The sequence below is a fragment of the Tachyglossus aculeatus genome, chromosome 16 (assembly GCF_015852505.1).
Source record: "Tachyglossus aculeatus isolate mTacAcu1 chromosome 16, mTacAcu1.pri, whole genome shotgun sequence".
Classification (NCBI taxonomy): Eukaryota; Metazoa; Chordata; class Mammalia; order Monotremata; family Tachyglossidae; genus Tachyglossus; species Tachyglossus aculeatus.
In genome coordinates this window covers 8,349,123-8,373,699 of record NC_052081.1, presented here as the reverse complement: position 1 = coordinate 8,373,699, position 24,577 = coordinate 8,349,123, and the positions used below count along the sequence as shown (strand labels likewise).

Here is a 24,577-nt window from a genome sequence, read left to right as displayed (position 1 = left end):
TCGTCCCACTGCTGGCTCTGAGCGCCTCGAAGGAGTCACAAAAAAATGATTAAGGCAAAGCCAGAGCAGAGATTTTCAACCTCCTTTTTTTCCTATGACATCCCAGCCTAATAATGGTTCTCCCCTCCTGGGATGGGGAGGCAGGGAGGGAGAAGGGAGGAAGATAGATCCAGTTACAGGGGAGGTGGGGAGCCAAAAATACTGCTTTGCGTGCCAACATGCCAACCTGAAGGCAGGAGAATCGTTGCAGCCCCCCTAGGCAGCAGCTGATATGCTCTGCTGGAGTCTGACCACAAGGATACATGAGAAGTGGTCCCCAGACTCTGAGGGATGACACGATTTTCATTTATTCCCTTGAAACTGAACTTTTTCAACAGTAGACAATTTACATCACCTGTCATCTACACGATGCAGCTGTAATGAATTGCCAAGACCACACTCAGAGTGGAAAACAAGGAATTCAGGCAAACCCTATTATTCAGGTAGGTCAATGGGGAAGTCCCTACAATTATTTTCATTTGGAACACTGCCTTCAAATATTCCCTAAAGATGACTCAAAATAAGTTACCGTTTGAGTAGGAGGGTAATGTCAGGTGATCCCATCTAAGGAAATTTAATCTTATTTAAATATGTTGCTTGAGTAATAAGGCCAACCTTGTTCAACCCATTCTACACAGCTAAGCTTGAGGACGTAACTGGGGATCTGAAAGGCAAAGAAAGGGTTTGATCCTCAACCCGGCCAATGCTCTGGACATCTTCGACAATCCTGTGGCTGCTAGTTCTTGATTATTGTGTCTCTCTTTTTCCAGTTTGTCTCTTTTTTCTGTCCTTGAATATCTTTGTCAATGTCTCTCCTTTCAATCTATTTCTATCCTCTCTCTGTCTCCCCTTTCTAAGCCCACCTCTGACTTGGGCTAAGGCCTTGGGTCTTTGGCTATGCATCAACCAATCAATCAATTAATCAATCAATGATGAGGAGGAGAACCAGGAGGAGGCTCTCCAACGAGAGCCTCAAAGCCCTGATGTCCTTATCCATAATTTATTTAAATGTCTGTCTTCCTCTCTAGACTGGAAGCTCCTTGTGGGAAGGAAACACGTCTACCAACTATGTTATACTGTTCTCTCAAGCCTTGGAACAGTGCTTTGCTCAGAGTAAGTACTCGATAAATATAATTGATTGATAGATTGGGAATATCCCGCCTCCTCTTCATCCCATTCCTCCTCCTTTTCGCCCTTATTTTTGATGGCAACTGCTGGCCTATTTGTGCAGGCCCTGGGAGTCCCCATCATGGTTAGAATGACATGAAGCCAGTCCCCCTCTCCACCCCCCCATCTTACCTCCTTCCCTTCCCCACAGCACCTGTATATATGTATATATGTTTGTACATATTTATTTCTCTATTTATTTATTTATTTTACTGTACATATCTATTCTATTTATTTTATTTTCTTGGTATGTTTGGTTTTGCTCTCTGTCTCCCCCTTTTAGACTGTGAGCCCACTGTTGGGTAGGGACTGTCTCTATATGTTGCCAACTTGTACTTCCCAAGCGCTTAGTACAGTGCTCTGCACACAGTAAGCGCTCAATAAATACGATTGATGATGATGATGAAGCCAGTTGTGCCACGAGAGTCCCCAGGCTGACCGAGGAGGAGTCAGTTTGGCCAGGACTGCCTCACCCCCAACTACAGCAAAAACGGTAGCAGCTCCAAGGCCTGTGCTTTATCCATTAGGCCATGCTGCTTCTCAACCTTTTAAATGTTTATTTCCTTTTTTCCCCACTACCATGAAATAAGCCTTCACTGTCCAAACACAGAATGCCTCAAGGTTTCCTTGGGATACCCCAAAAAGAAGCTTTATGTGGGTGCACGGATCACAGTTTGTTTATGGCCACATTCTTCAGAGTAAAAATAGTCATGAAATTTGTGATGGAAAGTAAATCTTCCACACACATATAGATGTTATTCCGGCACTATGACATTCTCACAGTTCTCCCCTTAGTGTGGGAACAGACAAAAAGCCAAGATCAAATTAGTTTCTAATGCCAGAATACGTTCTGAATCTCAACAAACTGGATTTCTTTCCTTGCCATAAAGCAGGATAAAGATGCAGTGCAGAAAGAGTGATAAGAGATACTCCATTCCAGGTCCTGAGCCTCAAAGCAATAACTAACATGGAGAATAGGGCTGCAAAGCTTGCAGGCTTTATTTGGAAGGAAGACTTTTTCAATCAGGAGTGTGACACCAAAACCTCCGAGTGAGAAATTTTACCAAGTAAGCAAATTTGGAAAGAAAATACGTCTTTGGAATTGGCCTGGCAGGAAGGGCCTCTGCTAAGCTTAACAGATTTCTGGCCCCCCAGGGAAGGTGGGGAAAGATGCCGGGGGGGGGAAAGAGAGAGCTGAAGAGGGAGAAAGACAGGGGAGAACAGAAGGGAGTTAGAGGTCACGGGTTCAAATTCCGGCTCCGCCGGTTGTCAGCTGTGTGACTTTGGGTGAGTCGCTTCACTTCTCCGGGCCTCAGTTCCCTCATCTGTAGAATGGGGTTGAAGACCGTGAGCCCCCCGTGGGACAGCCTGCTCACCTTGTGACCTCCCCAGCACTTGGAATGGTGCTTTGCACCTAGTAAGCGCTTAATAAATGCCGTCATTATTATTATTATTATTATTCTTATTGTCTTCTATCTTCTTTGGTGCTTAGCTCAGTGCTTGGTCGGCAGTAAGGTCTTAGCAGATACCACAGTTACTAATCAACGGTATTTGTCGACTGCTTATTATGTGCAGAACACTGTACTAAGCGCTTGGGAGAGACCGATACACTATATTTGAAAGACCTGATCCCGATCTTATAGACTTCAAGGAATTTACGGTTTAGTAGAGCACACAGACATTAAAATCTTCTAAGAAATGCCACTGTTATCATCAGCGCTTAGAACAGTGCTTTGCACATAGTAAGCGCTTAATAAATACCATTATTATTATTATTATTAAGGGAGAGAGGAAAAGAGGAGATGGGGGAATCTCACTGAACTGCTGTTCTGGGGTACTGGGGGCTCCTCTGCCAGGCCGCTCGCCTCCTCCACCATCCAGGTGGCCACGGCAAAGCTCCGGATGGGCCAGTTCCTCTGCAGCCTTGGGCAAGTCACTTAACCTCTTTGGTTTTCTGTTGCCTCATCTGTGAACTGGGGATAAGATACTTGCTCTCCCTGTGTTTTGGAATCTGAGACACATGGAGAACATAGTAAATGCTTATTAGAACTATCATCTTTGGCTGACATTGGTTCAGGAACCAATTCCCTAATTATAAAATAATTTCTCTAAGGAAATCAGTTCCGACATACATTTTAACTTAGGGTCCAATTTTCACAATTAATTGCATCACACTTACATGGGCTGCCTGCGATTAATCTTATTTCCATATCGAAACTAATGTTTAAAATTCAAGTACTACGATTTTGGCAATACATCAGAACGGCCCTCTTGAAATGAAGGCGTTAAAACATTGGAATCGGCTACTGAGGGATGATTTACAACCACCTTCTCTGGAGTTACTAAAAACCAGGACAGGTAACTCCTTGACTTTGAGGATTTTGGTGTTTGGCTGCCTTAGATCAAAAGATTGGTCCAGATGATTTCTTCCATGATTTTAAACTCACATACTCATATTTCCTGTTACTTTTTCAAACTGTTGGCCTATAGTGAGGAGCTGAAGAGCTTCTTGGAACATTCTGTATTGTACTTAAATTCAACAGGTAAGTGGCCTAATGGCTGTTCTTTTACCTCTCTATAGTTTCATCCTGAAACTTAGCTCCTATTGTTTCAGTGTGTCATTGTCTCAATAGAAAGGGCTGTCATTAAGCAGTCAATTTGAGGACTCACATAAACTAGATGCTTAGGGAATAGGTATTCTGAATTCTCTATTGACTAGCTAGGGATGTATTGGGGCTATTTTGTCACTTTTCTAGGAGTTACACCCACTGGCAATGGCTATTGGTTAAATATTTCCTTAGTAAGTTTTCATTTCTTAGAGAAACCCCATGCTTCAGCTATTTCAGTTTATAAATACTCAGAAATTATGAACGGCATAAATAATCATCCCCCAAGAAGTTTAAACCAGCTGTAAAATTTGTCTGGAGCCACTTTATACAGTAATAATAATGTTAAGCGCTTACTATGTGCCAAGCACTGGGAAACCCCATGCTTCAGCTATTTCAGTTTATAAATACTCAGAATTTATGAACGGCATAAATAATCATCCCCCAAGAAGTTTAAAACAGCTGTAAAATTTGTCTGGAGCCACTTTACACAGTAATAATAATGTTAAGCGCTAACTATGTGCCAAGCACTGTTCTAAGCGCTGGGGTCATACAAGGTAATCAAGCTGTCCCACGTGGGGCCCGCAGCCTTAATCCCTATTTTACAGATAATCAGGATGGACACAGCCCCTGTCTCACACTGGGCTCCTAGTCTTAATCCCCATTTTAAAGATGAGGAAACTGCGGCACAGAGAATAATAATAATATTAATAATAATAATAACGATGGCATTTGTTAAGCACTTACTATGTGCAAAGCACCGTTCTAAGCGCTGGGGGGCAGATATAAGGTGATCAAGTTGTCCCATGTGGGACTCACAGTCTTAATCCCCATTTTACAGATGAGGTAACTGAGGCACAGAGAAGTTAAGTGACTTGTCCAAAGTCACACAGCTGACAAGTGGTGGATCCAGGATTAGAACCCATGACCTCTGACTCCCAAACCCGTGTCACACAGTAAGTCCTTAACAAATACCATAAAAAAAAAGGTGCAACCTTTTTGGCTTTTCAACCCCCCATGCACAGATATACAAGCCAACTTAAAAGGAAAGTCACCACAGACAGGGGAAATAAAAGCAAAATAACTTTTCCTCTGTGCTTAGGAGGCCATTTGCTCCACACTGGTGGTATAGAACTAAAATAAATATAAAAATGAAAGCTCAAGGCAGGAGCTAGATATGGGCTCATTAGTTATTTTGGCGGTTGCTAAGCAACAAGCTCTCTGCTGCCGGGCTAAAGCAGCATGAAATTAGCAGCTTTTCAGAAAAAGACAAATTGAATGTAAAATTAGGAAGTGCCTTTTGAATGGCAAAAGGGGATGGGGGGGGGCATTAACTTGTTAATCAGATAATGTGGGCATCTTTTAAAGGGTGTTTTAGCGAGTGTACAGAGACTTTAATTGATGTGCAAAGGCTTTTTTAGTCTGTACATGTACTGATAAAATTCCAAAGCTTGCCTGGCAAGTTCATAATTTCATCTTTATTTAAATGGTGCCCATTACCTTCACCTCATGTGCTAATTATTTATTAACTTCCTTGAACTGTTCAAACCAAATCATAGCAGGATCCCCTCTCCTAGTCCTAATAATAGTTTCTGTCCACTTGGTTATATATAAACCAAATTCTTGGTTTCTCTCATGATATACTTCCTCCACAGCACCTCAGTTTAAGGCTATTGGGCATTAAATTTACATCCACCTAAGAACTCTATTGGTTGTGCCGATGGAATAACAAGGCTTTAGTCTCATAGTTTTTTGTTACCCCCAGGGTTATCCCACCAAGCGTCCTTTTTTGTTGTTGTTTTGTTTTAATTCTCCATTCTCATAACAATCTTCCACTGGCATTTTGGAGCACCTCATTTATTTATGCAGAGCCTCAGTCTTCCCACAGGCTAATTACAATGTTGCACACACAAGCAAGGGCAAGCCAGAAAACTGGTGGGGTTTTTTTGGAAAGGAAAAAAGGATTCGAAGGAAAAATTGTTGCACAGTTTCCACCGCTAAGGGGGATGTGAGAGGGAGAACATGGGATATTTTCTGTTGTGCAAGATTCAACGGGGATGTTCCTTTTAGGAAGACCCACCTTTCCTTGCTTTCAGCAGCACAGTGGCTGGGGTCTCCAGGAGTGTGAAGGGCAGGAATATGAGTGTTTTGAGTGAGCTCCGGGCAAGTCACTTAACTTCCCCGTGTCTGTTCTGTCATCTGTAAAATGGGGATTAAAAACCTTTGCCTCCCCTATTGGATTGTGAGCTCCATATGGAACAGGGACTGTGTGTTACCTGTACATATGTATATATGTTTGTACATATTTATTACTCTATTTATTTAGCTTGTACATATCTATTCTATTTATTTTATTTTGTTAGTATGTTTGGTTTTGTTCTCTGTCTCCCCCTTTTAGACTGTGAGCCCACTGTTGGGTAGGGACTGTCTCTAGATGTTGCCAGCTTGTACTTCCCAAGCGCTTAGTACAGTGCTCTGCACACAGTAAGCGCTCAATAAATACGATTGATTGATTGAGTTACTAGAGCGGTTGCTAAGGTGTTAGGAAGATAAGTATCTCTAAAATCCTCTTGGATTTCGATAGCTCTAGTTTCTGCGGAGCTCTTACACAAGGAAGGGGTGGCAGTTCCCTCTTCTGTCTACCCTCAGCTTCTCTCACAGCAGCTGAGCCTACCTCAGGGAACTGCTGGTGGAGGACAGATGGCCTCCCTTTCCTTAGCAAGCTAATCAATGGAACTTACAGGGAGACAGGAGAAAGGTCCAGTGATGATGCAGGAGATCCAGAGAAAGGAACTTACAAAAGCCGTAATGAGATCTACCACACTTTGGTGCTTAGTACAGTGCTCTGCATGTAATAAGTGCTCCGTAATAATAATGGCATTTATTAAGCACTTACTATGTGCAAAAACACTGTTCTACGCGCTGGGGAGGTTACAAGGTGGTCAGGTTGTCCCACAGGGGGCTCACAGTCTTCATCCCCATTTTACAAATGAAGTAACTGAGGTACAGAGAAGTTAAGTGACTTGTCCAGTCACACGGCTGACAATTGGCAGAGCTGTGATTTGAACCCACGACCTCTGACTCCAAAGCCCATGCCCTTTCCACTGAGCCACGCTGCTTCTCTCCTCCATAAATACCATAATAAATGCTCTTCTCCATAAATACCATTGATTGATTGATTGATTTACTGATTCCAGAGTGGCTGTTGGGGCAAATGCTTGCTTTAGGCAATTTTCCTGGCCACGTTTAATGTGACCTCCTTAACTTTCCCACCTTCCAGTCAGTAAGTCAGCCAGTCAGTCAATCATATTTGAGTGCTTACTGCAATAACAATAATAATAATAATAATAATGGTGGTATTTGTTACTCACTACACAGTAAGCACTGTACTAAATACTCTATACTTGTTCTCTTGGGGAGCTTATTAGCTCCTGGTTTTGGCTACTACCTGCAAGCAGATAATAATAATAATAATAATGATAATGATGGCATTTATTAAGCACTTACTATGTGCAAAGCACTGTTCTAAGCGCTGGGGAGGTAATAAGGTGATCAGGTTGTCCCATGGGGGGCTCACAGTCTTAATCCCCATTTTACAGATGGGGTAACTGAGGCCCAGAGAAGTGAAGTGACTTGCCCAAAGTCACACAGCTGACAACTGGCGGAGCCGGGGTTTGAACCCATGACCTCTGACTCCAAAGCCCGAGCTCTTTCCACTGAGCCACGCTGCTTCTCAAGTCTACCTCACCGATCTGTACTCAATCCTTCTTTCCAATCCTATGAACCAGAATCACTGCCACTGAACACAGAGTTTCACGTGTTAGGTTCTTCAGCTAACAATGTAAGCTGGCACATGAGATTTTGTGTGAAAAACAGCTCTCTTGCCAAGCAAGTGAAAAAAAATGAATCCATAAGTAATAAAACTCTCTAATGAACAAGCAAACATGACTTAACGAACAGTGAAAATTAATGAGATGAAAATGGCTCGGACCCAAGTAACTGAGCTAAAAGTGGACCAACTGCCTATTTTCTCTTGCCTGCTCCAGACTGTCTAAAGGGATTTATGCGTATCCAAACTCTGAGAGACATCCTCAGAACCTGACTGACATTTTTGTTATTTGTTAAGCACTTATTACAGGTCACTTACTTAGCACTTACTACTCCTCCCCACCCACCCCCTTCTCCTCCCCAAAGCACTTGTGTATATTTGTACATATTTATTACTCTATTTATTTTACTAATGATGTGTATATAACTACAATTCTATTTCTTCTGATGGTATTGACACCTGTCTACTTGTTTTGTTTTGTTGTCTGCCTCCCCCTTCTAGATTGTGAGCCCGTTGTCGGGTAGGGACCGGCTCTATATGTTGCCGATTTGTACTTCCCAAACGCTTAGTATAGTGCTCTGCACACAGTAAGCGCTCAATAAATACGACTCTTGTCCCACATGGGGCTCACAGTCCGAATCCCCGTTTTACAGATGAGGTAACTGAGGCGCAGAGAAGTGAAGTGACTTGCCCAAGGTCACACAGCAGACAAGTGGAGGAGCAGGGATTAGAACCCAGGTCCTCTGACTCCCAAATCAATGCTCTATCCACTACACCATGATGCTTCTCAATAAAGTTAGGCAGGCTGGAGTAGGAACAAAAATCAATGGGTGCTCAAGGCAGTTTGGGAACCTGGAGTCTTGGAGTTCAGTGGGGCACTGTGGAGGGAGTCAGAAAATATCAGGGACAGATTGAGGGGGCTCAATGTAGAAGAAAATGATGGTCAGAGTTGTAGTTCACTACTTGCCAGTGTTCCAGAGACTGGAAGGGGTGTAAAAACATTCTGGCTGTTATGGCATGGGAAAATCTGTTTGATATTACAAAGATAATTTGAAATCAGGAACACTCGAGAGGGGAGGGAGCAGTTTGAGAATATGGAGGAGGATATTACTGCCTGGCCAAAGGTTGGGGGGAATTATGGACAGAGGTTTGGGGGCAAAAATAAATACATTTAAGTGTTGCAATAAATGAAGTCACTAGGGGGGCTAGGCAATTGAGAGAGATATTAATGAATTCTAAAATTCTGCTTAAGAGGAGCCTGTCTTAAGAGCTACAGTCTTCTAAATGAGAAGAATTACAATCACTGTCACTACTCAGTATTAGACTTCTCCCATTAATCCCTTTCATTCAAGTAGGAAGTATATGCTTATATGCCTAGTAGGTAACTATTTACAGTAAACCACAAGGCTTCCAGACTTCCAAATGGATTCCCAGGTCAGTCCTCCCTGGTACAGTTATACACTTACATGCTTTAATTACAGAATGGAGCACTCTCTCTCTTCTCCTCCCCCCCCCTCACCATACACACACACACACACACTCTCTCTCGCTCTCATTTGAATGGTCAGATAGCTTAGAAAGGTCCTATTCTTAGAACTGAATCTTGTAGCTTTAGACTGCATACTGAATACCAATGCTCTCACAACTCAATACTAATGTTCTCACAACTCGCCTTGGTATCCAAAACATCAGAGAGAATCCACAGGAATTTCTCCACTTGCCCCCAGCATTGTGTCCACGAATAGGCAACCTCCACATTTCAATGCCCCCAATCAATCAATCAATCGTATTTATTGAGCGCTTACTGTGTGCAGAGCACTGTACTAAGTGCTTGGGAAGTACAAGTTGGCAACATATAGAGACAGTCCCTACCCAACAGTGGGCTTACAGTCTAAAAAGACCTTGAGACCTTGAACCCTACCTAAACAACAACAGGCCTTTTTTTTAAAATCTCTAAAGCAGCAATCCTCCAACAGGTCTCCCCAAGGACCACTTTGGCATAGATAAAGTTCCCCAACATCTCTAGAAAGGATGCTTCTCTGCTCTGGGAGACTTTAACTGCCCAGAGGGAAGAGGAAGCTCTGGCCCCCTCACCTCTCAGAGGTGAAACAAAAAAGAGGTGTCTTTAAAAAACTAATTAATAAAGATATCTGAACAGTCTACTTATTAAATAGAGCTTTAGACCCTGGATTGCTGCTGCACCATTTCAATGTTGTGTCCTAAAAAAATGCAATCTGTGAGGTAGACAAAATGATGACATTCTGAAAGAACAAACCACTAACTTCTCTTACACCTGAAAGCACATCATTTATTCGATACAATTCTTTTTGATCAACTTACCGCAGAGTTGGTATCGAAAGTTCAGAGTGGTTTTGTCCACATGTGCATAGCGGGGTAAATTTGCTAAAAGATGACTCGAACGGCCAAGACACCAGATACAACCAGACAATCTTTTGCTTTGTGGAGTGTGAAAACAGTGAAATCAGTGGGAACAATTTACTTGCGGGTACGATTTGCTGATCGACAGAAAAATGGCCTTTCTGATGACTGGTCTTTCAGTACAGATTCAGAATCACTTTATAGTCTAAAAACCAAGCTAGGAAGCGGTCTCTTAGAAGTTTCAGTGAGCTAATACTGCAGAGCACCTTTCTCCTGAGGAGCTTTAGGACTGGCCTACAGGCTCAATGAAATCAGGTGCCCAAGGCCCACCCAGTATTGAGATAGAGCGGTACCCTTCTCCTCAAGGTGGGGTTGGTTGGTGCTAATCCAATATCCTAGGTTGAGATCAATCAATCAATCAATCAATCGTATTTATTGAGCGCTTACTGTGTTCACAGCACTGTACCAAGTTCTTGGGAAGTACAAGTTGGCAACATATAGAGACGGTCCCTACCCAACAGTGGGCTCACAGTCTAAAAGGGGGAGAGGACTCGGTGTCTCCACACAGGTGAATACAAAACCATCCAGAAAAGATGGTGTCTGTTCTTTTCTTAAGAGTACAGGGGTCATAATGGACATGATACTCGATTTTTAGACTGTGAGCCCACTGCTGGGTAGGGACTGTCTCTATATGTTGCCAACTTGTACTTCCCAAGCGCTTAGTACAGTGCTCTGCACACAGTAAGCGCTCAATAAATACGATTGATTGATTGATTGATTGATTGATTAAAGGTCGGACCAGAGTAGAAATTAACAGAAGGATTGCTTCCTGATTCTCCCACGTTATTCTTTTTTTATACAGCCCAACATCATGTTTCTTTTTAAAATGATGGCACGGCATTGCTGACTCATATTCAGTTTGTACGTAACTAAATCCTAAGTCTTTTTCTGCTGTAATTATGAACAGGCTATTTTACCTCAACCCTGATTATGTTTGTTTTTCATCCTTAAGTGGATTCCCTGATGCCTAGCCTATTGAATTTCATTCTATTTTTACAGGTACATTTTTCCAATTACCCAGGTGACTGAACTTTCCCCCTTCTTTCCAAAGTGTTGGTGACCTACCCAACTTAGAATCAACTGCAAAATGGCTGAGCACATTCTCATTTTCTTCATTTGAGGTTTATGAATATTTATTACTCTATTTATTTTACTTGTACATATCTATTCTATTTATTTTATTTTGTTAATATGTTTGGTTTTGTTCTCTGTCTCCCCCTTTTAGACTGTGAGCCCACTGTTGGGTAGGGACTGTCTCTATGTGTTGCCAACTTGTACTTCCCAAGCGCTTAGTACAGTGCTCTGCACACAGTAAGCGCTCAATAAATACGATTGATGATTTGAGGTTGTCAATAAAGATATTGGTGGAAACCGGTTCCAGGACAGATCTCTGTCGGATAACTGTCACACTGAATTAATCACCGATGACTGACCTTGTCAGTGGTATTTTTTTAAACCGAAACACAGAGAGGTTAAATGACTTGTCCAGGGCCACACAGCAGGTTAAGTGAAGGAGCCAGGATTAACCACTCTTTTTTTTCCTCTTTTTAATGGTATTTGTTAAACGTTTATTATGTGCCAGACACTGTTCTAAGCACTTTCAGCCACCTAACTGTAGTGTGGTCAAGGCCATATATTATATTATTATTAATAATGATAATTGTGGCATTTGTTAAGTGCTTACTATGCGCAGGACACTGTACTAAGTGCTGGGCGCATTCAAGCAATTTGGGTTGGACTGAGTCCCTGTTCTACATGGGGCTCACGGCCTTAATCTCCATTTTGTAGATGAGGTAACTGAGGCATAGAGGAAGTGAAGTGACTTACCCAAGGTCACACGGCAGACGGGGGCAGAGCCAGGATTAGAACCCAGATCCTTCTGACTCTCAGGCCTGTGCTTTATCCACTAGGCCACGCTGGTTCTTTACATTCCTTCCTTATTGATGATTCCCCAGAAGGGCAATCGGACGTCTAGCTAGACTCCATCTATTGATTCTCTCTTGTTTATATCCTTCGAACCAGGGATAACCCACAGTTAGGTCTAGTACAGGCGGTGGGGGGGGGGGGGAGAGGAAGGGGGAGAGAGGAGAAGGGAGAGGGGATGGGAAGCAAGACATGTGACTGTCAGTGCATTTTTCTCAAATTTCTCCTCTTTGTCACTTAATCTTCTTAAAGATTCTGACTCTTAAAGGGGTGGAGAAAGTATCCTACAAAGAATGGACAAGGAAAGCTACTAATGAATTCAAGAGAATGATTTACTTCAATTAACACTGGAGTCAGAATTCCTAATAGGCAGAAATTTTAGCTTTCAAATCCAGAGGTGGAATCTATAAATATACTGCTCATTTCCTGGATGCTTAGAGCATTAAGGCTCTAATCTATTTCCTGAGCAGAAACTTGCTAATGGAAAAATATTTATAATAGTAATCATGCAGGGAGATGGTCTTTTAGCATCTCTTCACCCCCAACCCATGGATGCATTGACATATTTCACTTGAACAGTTCGTATGGTTTCTAAAGGACTAAATTTATTTTTTTCAGAGCAAAGACCTGGGCTTTTATGGAAAAAAAATAAAAAAGGGACATTTTCAATGGTTTATAAATATGGGAACCTCTATTCGCTACTCTTCTGCTTAGGACTAGAAATACACTTTGGCAAACACAGATTGTGAGCCAGTGAAGCATGTGCTGCTTATAACTTTGCTGAGAGATTCATTCAGAAAGGCTTCTGAAATTAAAATAATATGAGCAGACTAAAGCCATTTTGTGGACTATCTGAGCATATAATATTTTCAGTGTCCATAATGCTATCATCAAAGGATACCACCAATGGAATGGGAGCCAAAGCATAAGTACGCAGTGTAATGTACCAGGAGATGACACCAGCAATCTAAATGCAAGCACTGAGATGTCTCCTCTCATTTACCACTACTATCATTCACAAGGACATCCATGATAATAAACTCATTAGATTATGAGCTCTTTTGAGGATGGAGACCGTAATTTTCTTTTTACCCCTTGTTCTCTCCCAAATGTTTAATATGGTGCACAGCACAGATTAAGAGTTTAATAAATACTATCTCTCTCTTGTTCTCTCCCAAATGCTTAGTACAGTGCATAGCCCAGATTTAGAGCTTAATAAATCCTTAAAAAATACTGATAACCCCATAGATAACATTCAAACAGGAGTGTTCTGTTGCAATGCACTCTCTCAAGTGCTACGTACAGTGCTCTGCATACAGTAAGGGCTTAATAAATACGATTGATTGATAGATAGAAGCATGAACTAGTAATACATCATAGATAAAAAAAATAACAAAAAACAGACTTTAATTCAGGATACTGATAATAATAATAATAATGATGGCATTTGTTAAGCGCTTACTATGTGCAAAGCACTGTTCTAAGCACTGGGGAGGATACAAGGTTATCAGGTTGTCCCACTTGGGGCTCACAGTCTTCATCCCCATTTTACAGATGAGGTAACTGAGGCCCAGAGAAGTGAAGTGACTCGCCCAAAGTCACACAGCTGGCAATTGGCGGAGTCGGAATTTGAACCCATGACCTCTGACTCCAAAGCCCGTGCTCCTTCCAATGAACCACGCAGCTTCTCAGTTGATCAACGGGAGTCAAGAATCAAATTTCCCCTAAAGAAAGCCCTGAACTATTGACGCTTGGTGGAAGGTTTTCGCTTTCTTTTTAAGCATTTCAAATAGGTCAAAGCTAGAAGCAGAAAATCAGAGTAGCAATATCCTTAACACTTCCCTGCTGCTTTGGAAATTGCACTTAAAATACCCTAGGAAAAATGAGGGGCATCAGGCATGAAGGAAATTCCCAACTGTACTACTTAACATTAGCTTCGTTTGGAAGAAAGAATAACCAAGTCTGATTTTTAGCTGCTGTTCCACCTGATGAAGGTGAGGAGAAAATGCTGATGGCCACCTGTGGCTTGGTGAACAAAAGCTATGTTATTTAGGACGGCCACGTGCCTGGTTTGATTTCAGGCAGTCTGGTTTCCAGTTGGGCTGCCACTGCCCAGTATGGATCCAGCACTGGCATCTCAATAATCAGTCTTTTTCTTCCATCCGCCCAGCCTCCCTCCACCTCAAATCTTATTACTCTATTACTCTATTTATTTATTTATTTATTTTTTTGTACATAGCTATTCTATTTATTTTATTTTGTTAGTATGTTTGTTTTGTTTTTTTTCTCTGTCTCCCCCTTTTAGACTGTGAGCCCAATGTTGGGTAGGGACTGTCTCTATATGCTGCCAATTTGTACTTCCCAAGAGCTTAGTACAGTGCTCAGCACATAGTAAGCGCTCAATAAATATGATTGATTGATTGATTGATTCCCGCCAGTTTTCTGGCTTAGAATTGGCGCCTGATGTCACAGGGACCTGGAGAAGGGAATGTGAAGGTGCCCTCGGCCCAGAGAGACGCTCTAGATTTGGGGGAATCCGAGTCCTTTCACCAGATGGTGTAACATCATCTGTCATCATCACGTCTGGAGAAACAAATCACATATGTGTGTCACTCTATCCCATAGTCATGATGTTCTATTAGTGCTGTGTGTGTGTGCACGCGCGCACGCAGATGAGTGTAGCTATCCCAACACTGGCTATTTATTTTATTTTGTTAATATGTTTGGTTTTGTTCTCTGTCTCCCCCTTCTAGACTGTGAGCCCACTGCTGGGTAGGGACCGTCTCTATATGTTGCCAACTTGGACTTCCCAAGCGCTTAGTACAGTGCTCTGCACACAGTAAGCGCTCAATAAATACGATTGATTGATTGATTGGACACTCTCCAGGTCCCTGCATTTTTAGTCTAATGCCAAATTAACTTAAAAGATTGATTCACTGTAGTAAATATGGACCCCAATTATCACTACAATTTCTACCCATTGTCACCGGTGCAAGGGTTTTTCAGAACTGGAATAGTTTCTTAGAAAATCTATATGTGACGGTCACCACGGGCCTTAAAAAAATTCCAAATAACCCTCTAGCTTTCAGAGAAGCAGTATGGCCTAGTGGAAAGAGAACTGGCTTGCAAGTCAGAGGACCTGGGTTCTAATACCAACTCTGCCAATTGCTTGCTGTGTGACTCTGGACAAGTCACTTAAATTCCCTGTGCCTTAGTTGCAACTGTAAAATGGGGATTCCATGCCCTTTCCCTCTCCTACTTAGACTCTGGGCCCTGTGTAGGACGGGGGTTGCATCCAACCTGAGCAACTTATATCTATCCCATGGTTTAGAACAGTGCTGGACACAAAATAAGCATTAAGACAACAACAATAATAATACAAGTGTCAAAAGTCATGAAGGGGAGCACACAGTGCCTTAGAAGGGGATTTGAGGATAAGGTAAGGTTGAGGGTGGGATAGAGACCAAAAAGAGACAGAAAATGGGGAATGATGCCAATAGGAGGCCAAGGAGAAACCTGGAATATTTAGATCTTTAGGCTTCCTTGCAAATCCTTTGGCAGGTTTCAGCTAGTTGTTTAGTGTAGCACTAAAGTTTACAGCACTGAATGCGCAGTTGAATGTTTCTGAGTCTATCAAGTGTCCTACTGTAAGAAATATGTCACCTGCAACTTTGGCTCATCTGTCTTTTTTTTTTTCATCTTGCACAACTGAGAAGTCTGGTTCATTGAGACGTGGATAATTAAGGCTCTACCACCCACAAATCCTTTAAATGGTGCCAACCCATCTCCTTCCGTGCCAACTATGCACTTGTATACTCTCAATCGCTCACAATACTTCCTTACAAATGTAACATATCTTATTCCTTAGGCCCTAACACATAAATATCCCCTTATCCTTCTACTCCCCCTCAAGACTGTAAGCTCTTTTTGTGTGGTTGGGTTAAACTGGCAATTGAATATATTTTCATTTAGTTCAGGTATGGCGTTGCTTTTGGAGGGAAATGAGCCCTATTCCTTACTGTCCAAAATACAAATCAACTCCAAATATCTGACGGGGCCCATCTAGGCCAGGCTCATGTGGCAATTTTTATAGATGGCAGTATGGCACAGAGTCAGATTTCACCCATGGTAACTTGTGTAATTTATCCTGGCAACAAAACAAGAATCTATCAGTTCATACCCTTAAAATAATCATCTGAGTTTTCCAAAATATTACCTAATAAGTGAATTAAGTGAAATATAAAAGTGGAGTGATGGATTATTAATTACTTTCTTCAAATGGCATATCACATTTAAAACTACGAGGACAAGACAAGACGCACATCATCAATCATCATCAATCGCATTTATTGAGTGCTTACTGTGTGCAGAGCACTGTACTAAGCGCTTGGGAAGTACAAGTTGGCAACATATAGAGACAGTCCCTACCCATTCTGGCAATGGTCCTCAAAAACAGCAATAACAAATAAGAGGGTATGCACACAGCAATACTGTTCCACTACGAGTTATGCTCTCATAAGTAATTTTAGCCTTCTGGAAAATTTAGAAGTGTTCTTTAAGCAGGATTTTCAGAGCCAAGTGTTAAAAGGAAAAAAAGAATGGACACTAACTGTTTAAGGAAGCTGTGAAGCCTGGCTAGGGCAGAGCTGACTGCACTGGTCTCGTGTAGACCACTGGCCGGGGGTGACGGACTCATATTCATTGAGAATTCATATTCATATTCATAGAGAATTCATATTCATATTCATAGAGAAGCAGCGTGGCTCAGTGGGAAGAGCACGGGATTTGGAGTCAGAGGTCATGGGTTCAAATCCCAGCCCTGCCAATTGTCAGCTGTGTGACATTGGGTGAGTCACTTAACTTCTCTGGGCCTCAGTTCCCTCATCTGTAAAATGAGGATTAAGACTGTGAGCCCCACGTGGGACAACCTGATCACCTTGTAACCTCCCCTAGTGCTTAGAACAGTGCTTTGCACATAGTAAGCGCTTAATAAATTCCATTATTATTATTATTATTATTATATTCTCCGGCTCTGTGAGGTCCTGGGCGTTCACTTCCCCCAGTGAGGGAAGAGGAACTCCATTCCTCTAGGGTCTACCCTGGCTTATGGATCTGGACTCCCCAAGGTTATACTGGGCTGGGAATGACCAGGAAAACCTCTTCTCTCAGCCCCCACCTACTGGGATTTCCTGGGACTTGGAGGAACCCAGGGCCCACACAGTCCAGAAGAAGAAACCCTGCTCTAGATCTAGGAGACTGTCATATATGCAACCAGGCCAGCTATACATCTGCTTATAGAGTGGGGTCAACATTACTTTTTAAATGGTATTTGTTGAGTGCTTACTCTGTGCTAGGCACTGTATTAAGCCCTGGGGTAGATACAGGGATTTGCTGAGCACCGGTGTGGAAAGCACTGTCTTGGGCATTAGGGTGGGATTCATTAGCAATAAAAGACCCAGACCCAGCTTCAAGGACCTTATAATTCCAGCTGTGTCATCATCATTTTTTTTTTTTTTAGCCCTTTTCAGCTAGATACTGATTTAAGCATTAAAGAGCACAACCGTCCGGTAGAGTTAGTTTCACAGACCATCATACTTTCCAATTATCCTGTGGGGGATGTAGTAGAGGGTGTCAGGTTTATTTACAATGATTTTGTTAAATTACCAGTTTAGTGAGCTTCAGAGAATGTTCCATGGCAGTTAATCACCCAGACTTATGAGAAAACCTTTTTCCTCGTTCCAGTAATCTGCTTTTTTTCATTATTAGTAAATCATCTTGATATAGTTAAAGGCTACATATATGAACCCTGTCCCTCATAATCTGACAACATGCCTGACATTGACTGCTCTAGATGTACAGATTATTATCTTCCGTATCTACAGCTGACATCACTGAAGGCGAATCACTCTCCTTGGACGTGGTCATGGCTGAAAACACTATAAGTGACTGAGAAACCCTTCCATGCTCTCCTTTGGCTTGTGGCTGGAGGTCCTCTTGCAACGTCTGAGGTGGTTTTGGATTCTGCCTCGTGATTTACGGCCTGTCCAAAGCCGAGGCTTCGGGTGGCTCTGTGTGACCCTGGCAGTTTTCGGATTGTTACCAAGTGACAGAATTGCGTCGGCCAGCGGTTATCAAATGTGACCATCTGATCGTTTTGGTACTCACTACCCAACAAAGAAAAAAATCCAGCAGTAAAAGTGACATATATAAAATTTGCATTTTCCGAGTTTTGATTAAAGTTCTTCTTTGCGGTGCCTCCATCTTAAAACCATTTATCATGATCAGTCACATTTTTAAATGGTGACTAGTTCCATCCACTGAATACGGGTTGGGAACCACTGATATAGAAAGCAAGTCCTTATTTAACAGGCTCAACTATCAGACTTATTTCACATGAGCGCTTGTCCAATCTCTGATTTACAACTCACTGAGGGATTGTTTTTCTTGCAGCCAATAAAAATGCACACAGTGATCCCAAGCATTAAAAACTAGAAATATATTCACATAAAAAAACTGGTGTGCTACGCATGCTATCATAACCTCAGAAATAATTTTATCACACGTTATAAAGTTACACACGCTGACTTTCATTATTTGTTATGGGAACTCTATGCCTTATGCCAAGTAGTGAGAGTTTGTCTCACCATGGTCTCATCTCCAAAAATGAATTTTTTGTGCAACAAATTCCCTATGTTTATGTTTTATTCTACCTCCAAATCATGCTGGCATACGTCATTGCATTGTTGATGTTCATTAATTCATTCAATTGTATTTATTTGAGTGTTTACTGTGTGCAAAGCACTATATACGTGCTTTGGGATGTTCTGACTCAACTCCTCTTGTACACATCTACCTCCTTGGGTCAGATTATTGATTGAAACACTTGCTCGTCTGCCACCTTCTCCATTCACAGCATGTCAGACATAGGGGGAGGATATTACATGGGAAATCAGGAGACCTGAGTTTTTTGTCCTATCTCTTCCCTGATTAGCTGGGAATGAACGTCTCCGTACCTCAATCTCCCCAGGCAACACTTGGAATGATAATAGCTGCTCCTCCCCATCACAGAGATGATATAAACAGGGATGGGAATGGGATAAAGAGAAATCTAAAATATAATATTTGGGAAGATTTATTTTTCTACGCAATTCAGGAAAATACGCTAAGACAGCGTGTCCGTCAGCTCACACATTCAAAGAAATCTGCCTAAGGTCTCGCTTTCAGACTCTGACAACTCCTAAAGTCCTCAACTTGCTTGAATCCCAAATCATTCCCTGGACTTACTCCACAACATTTTCTATATTTTGTTCCCCATCATATTCCATTTTTTTTCTCTTTGGCAAGCAGGAGTCGTCTCTGCCCCTTTTTAGAACCCTGCCAATTCTGTTACGTGAACTCTCAGCCATAGTTCAAGACCTCTGGAACACTCTTCCTTGGTTCAGGTAGTCCAACTGACACTGCCTCTCTTTTCTTTGATAGAATTTTCCTCCTCCCTCTTCCCCTTCCCGGTCCCTCCACATCCCACTCCTCTGGTTTGGAACTGCAAGCTTAAATGGTTTAATTTCTCCTCATTATTTGGTTTTCAGTAATTTATATAATACACATCATTGTCTCAATTCCCTGAATTCACCTACTGAAGAAACAGTGGCAGTTTAGCAAGAGGTAACTGACCAAAGCCCACCCTATCAATTTCTTTCCTCTCTCTGCCAATAATTTAATCACAGGCAATTTTCCAGCTAAGTGGTCTTTAAAAAGGGCCTCTGAAAGCCAGCCACTTCAGAAAATTAACCAGTATTTCATAAACCACGGTAAATTTTTGAAAGATTACTTGGGCTAGTAGTCTTGAAAACCGGAAAGGTGGGCAAAAAGGTTAAAAAGAGTTTGTACATCCAGACTGGGGCGTTTGTACATCCAGACTGGGAGACCCCCTTAGATGTGACACTTGCTCGCTCTCTCCTTCAGAAAACTATGGTTTTGCACTACACAATGAGACAACTCTGACATTGGGAAGTAATGTTTATCTCAATAAAGCAGTCTGAGACACTAATGGAAAGTTTAATGTGCAATTAGCTTTGGTTTTACTTGCTTTCCAATGTCCGTGACATATTGAAAATGTTGATATCCAATATTACTTCATTAGGTATCGTGTTCAGGTATTCAGACTAAAGGACTAAGCCAAAAGAAAAAGAACCAACAATAAAGTCCCACAAGACGTTCGATAAAGAGCAATGTACAACTTTTCATTTTTTTTAATGGAGGAAACAATGAAAAAATAAAATAGCAACCATACTGATTATCTGAATCATGGGCTAAAATAATAATAATAATAATAATAATGGTATTTGTTAAGCGCTTACTATGCGTCAAGCACTGTTCTAAGCGCTGAGGTAGCTACAAGGTAATCAGGCTGTCCCACATGGGGCTCACGGTCTTAATCCTCATTTTACAGATGAGGTAACTGAGGCCCAGAGAAGTTAAGTGACTTGCCCAAAGTCACACAGCTGACAAGTGGCGGAGCCAGGATCAGAAGCCACGAGTGAGTCCCTATTGGATGAAAATTATTTCTAATTAAAGGAGTTAATCTCATTTAGTTGATCATTTATTTACTAGAATGCCTTAGCTATAACCATATGCTGTTATGTTAACACTCTGGTGGAACTTAAGGCTTATGTGGGAAACCAACTACCGAGAAGGAGTAGGTTTGGCCCTGAGCAGAGGTGGATGGAATGAGCCATAAAAGCTCTTGAGGTACAACTTGGCTTTATGATTCCTCTCACCTACCAGTGGCTCATTTCGATGAGCTGCCTGTATTCTCCCTAATCTCCATGGTGCACTTTTGTTTATACATCAGTGTTCCTGCTGCACACCAGAAACCCCATTTCCAGAAATAATGCTTTGCACGCGAGCTAATATTGCATAGCTATGCTGGAATTTAGTCTTTAAGATATTCTCACATTCTCTGGGTAGAGAGAGATATGACTGCTTTCTTGGCTTACGGCTAAAACAAATGAGTTTTGCAACGGAAACCCTTTTCCCGAGTCCATACCAAAATACATCGTACGACGCATTCTGTTGGCAAGCAGGTGACCCAAAGGTTTCTTCTCTCTGTCCAAACTCTCCCTTAATGTGCCCAAGATTAAAGCAGCCAGACTAGCTGCTCCACGCCATCTGGGCCCATAGAGGAGGTTGTCACTGCACATTTGTCTTATGTTGCCCATGTGTTGTCATGAACCAGACAGACAGAGCAATCAAGTCTGCTGCTATGGGAACATCTTTTTCACAAGCCTGGCTGGGCAAATGTCTGGTTTCCCAGGGTCCAAATCTGGGTCGGCTAGCCTTCGCTGTACAACTTACACGAGGCCTGAACTACAACCCATGCAAATATAGCTCAAATAACCCTTAAGGCAACCTTCAGTTCTCTCCGCACTTAAGTCCCTGATTAAGTATGCCGATCAGTCCATCAATCAGTGGTATTTATGGAGCGCTTACTATGTGCAGAATGCTGGACTAAGCACTTGGGAAAGTACGAAGTGTTGGTAGATGCGATCCCTGCCCACATGCAGCTTACCCTAGCATAGCAGGAAGCTAGAATACAATGGAAAATAGTTTTCTTCATTTACAGTTAGATTGGCAAAACCAACCTCCCCATTTGTAAGTCCAAATTGATCGGTTATAATTATCTGACAAACGCCAATCTTAATGAACTTCCACCAATTACCAAATCAGTTAACAAGCCAGTATGCACTATATACTATACAACAACTACCTTGCTATATTGACTTGCCACTTAATGCAAATCATTTTAAGAAAAATTGGATTGTCATGAAAACAAAGATCCATTTCAAATCCTTTTCCATTCTCTGTTGCCTTTCCTAAGTTCCATCTTTTGACTATGGACATATTATATGGGAACGTGAGATAAATAGGTCAAGTATTTTATCCTACCTTAATATTGCAGGCCTGTTCCATCAGTCTTCTTGCATTCTCTTCTGCTCTGTACCTCTTTGGAAGCTGAACTCGGAAGAACTTCAAGGCACCTTCAAAATCAGCTTGCAAAAGATCTTCTTTTGAGGTCTGCAACAAATCACCAAGGAGAATATTTACATATGTGCCTAAACTACAACTACATTTCACAAGGGATACTTATTCTTCTGAATTTAATTTCAGGGAATTCATGTTCATATTAGCTCCAAAACATTCTGCAATAAAAGAGACTGTTTTACTTTCCTTATTTTAAACCAAACAACCCCTTCCTATAGAAACTCAATTCTAATCTAATCTAAGATGCAATACAAGAAGATTCAGAGTCAGGAGAGGCAGATATGGCCCAAGGTGGAGAAAATTTCAAGACAGCACACTCCTTAAAACACCTACAGAGTGAACTATGGAAAATCAGGAGGAGACTAAAAGGGGAACGGCCCCCGCCCCCATCTCCCCCCAAAAGAAGTTAGTTTAAATTGGACCTCATAATGAGATATAAAAATTATAAACCTGGGAAACAGCTGGCCTCACTTGTAAATACTAATGACATAATAATTGTAGTAAAAGTTATTAAGTGCTTGTTATGAGTCACACGCTGAGAAAGATACAAGTAATTCAGACTGAACACAGTCCCTGGCGCACATGTGTCTCACAGTCTAAGAGTTAGGGAGAGGATGGATCTTATCCACATTTGATACAGGAGGAAACGGAACCAGAGAGGATGTCACCTCCCCAATGTCACACAGCAGGCTAGGGACAGGGACATCACCATCATCATCATCAATCGTATTTATTGAGCGCTTACTATGTGCAGAGCACTGTACTAAGCACTTGGGAAGTACAAATTGGCAACATACAGGGACATGGGACCAGGACCCATGCTCTGGCCACTGTGTCCCAAATTTCACAATCTAAAATGTTCATTAAATAACAAACAAAACCTTACTCCTTACATTTGAGATGCTGTAAATAAATGCTAGCATATTTAGACCGGTAAACTGAAAGAAGTTGAAAGAAAACAAGTTCTTAAAAATGTTAATGGTCCAAAGTCTCAAAAGGAAAAAAATCAAAATCATGGGAATCCACAGGCCTGTAAATTCTACTATTTAAACTCCGTTGAACAGGCAGGCACCCTCACTGCCGATCTTCTCCTCTCAACACCCCCCACTCCCTCACCCCATACACCCTGCTGCTTACAAGGAGGATTTGTTCAGTTTGGGGTGGAAAAGTGGAGCTATGGTTTCCCTTCCCACTTTTCCAGCATCTGTGGCTGTGGGTTCCTCTCCTAACTCCGGCCAGTCATTCCAGTTTCCCAGAGGCGAGCAGCCGGAGGCTCTGCTGTCACCCACTTGGTTCTATGGTTTCTTTTACATTTCTTTCTTTGCTTCTTATGGCAAGAAGGTTCTTTAATCCTTGCCCATCTAGCTAAGGGCCCTCACGTTGCCCTAGTCAGTCAGCATTGTTTTGAGAAGCTTAATGAGCCAGTCTACTTCAGCTGGAATGTTAACTTCCCCTCCGGGAGAGAAATCCACGAAATCTGGCCTTTGACAACTGGAATTCTGCTTTATGACTGTACACCTCATGAAGGTGGCCTCAATATTCTCAAATCCAGTGCCGTCCTATTTATTCTATGGCTGTGAGATCCGGGTCCCTCACGGGCCCAACGTCTGGCTCCTTGAGTTCCAGCAACGTCAGATATGGGCCATACTCCATGTCAAAAGGCAAAATCACAAACAATGAAGCTCTGGAATGAAGTACTCCAGCCCTTCCCACCCTTTACACAGCTACACTGGATGGGACACAAGAGGAGAGTGAATAACAGCAGGACACCCAAATGACTGCTGTAAGGAGAACTGAAATAGTGAAGACCAAAGTACGGAAGATGGAGGAAACGTATTAAAGACACAGTAAAACGAAACCTCAGAGAATGCTGCATGCCAGCTGAAAACTGGGAGTCAAACTAGTTTAAACTACGATAAACCAGTTTAGTGTGCTGCTATCAAAAAAAGGGCTGCTCTTCTTGGGCAAATACTTCATAAAGAATGAAAAATGAGGTGGCAGAAGAGAAAACAGTGCTAGTGATGCAGATATTAAACATGACAACACAAGGAGCAGCTGTTTTATGTGCACAACACAGCTGGCACTGTGGGTTTTTTAGTCAAACTCATATGCACTTGCATGGCACACACAACACACACACACACACACACACAAATTCATGGGTTAATTTCACCATTATGGTATTTCAAATATGAAGGACAACTATATAGAGAGAAACAAAGAATATTAATACAGTGCTAAACTTAAATAGGACAAATCATTCTGATATTATCTCTCTCATAAAATACAGGTTTGGCACCACTTTATTCACAGCAGGACCAGCTCTCTTAAATACTAATTATTAATAAGTCTGCTGTGATGACAGGTGTCTTAATTAATGGTAATAATTTCATTTTGCATTAATATGAGTACTGTTGAACACACTTGATCCACTGCAGTGATTACTTCTGAACTTCAAAATGCACCTAAGGAATAGTCTACATTAATATTCCTACAGATAAGCAAATTACCTCGATGGGGTTGTTGACACCTA

General features: G+C 41.8%; 1 protein-coding gene across 3 annotated transcripts in view; it reads right to left on the bottom strand.

Moving 5' to 3' along the window:
* The window catches only part of RABGAP1L (RAB GTPase activating protein 1 like), a 430,548-nt gene that overhangs the window by 55,826 nt on the left and 350,145 nt on the right, over positions 1–24,577 (bottom strand). For all 3 annotated transcript variants that reach the window (XM_038757620.1, XM_038757621.1, XM_038757622.1), the window contains one exon: positions 21,949–22,077. In XM_038757620.1, coding sequence (XP_038613548.1) covers positions 21,949–22,077 — 129 coding nt within the window. The remainder of the gene's footprint in view (positions 1–21,948; positions 22,078–24,577) is intronic.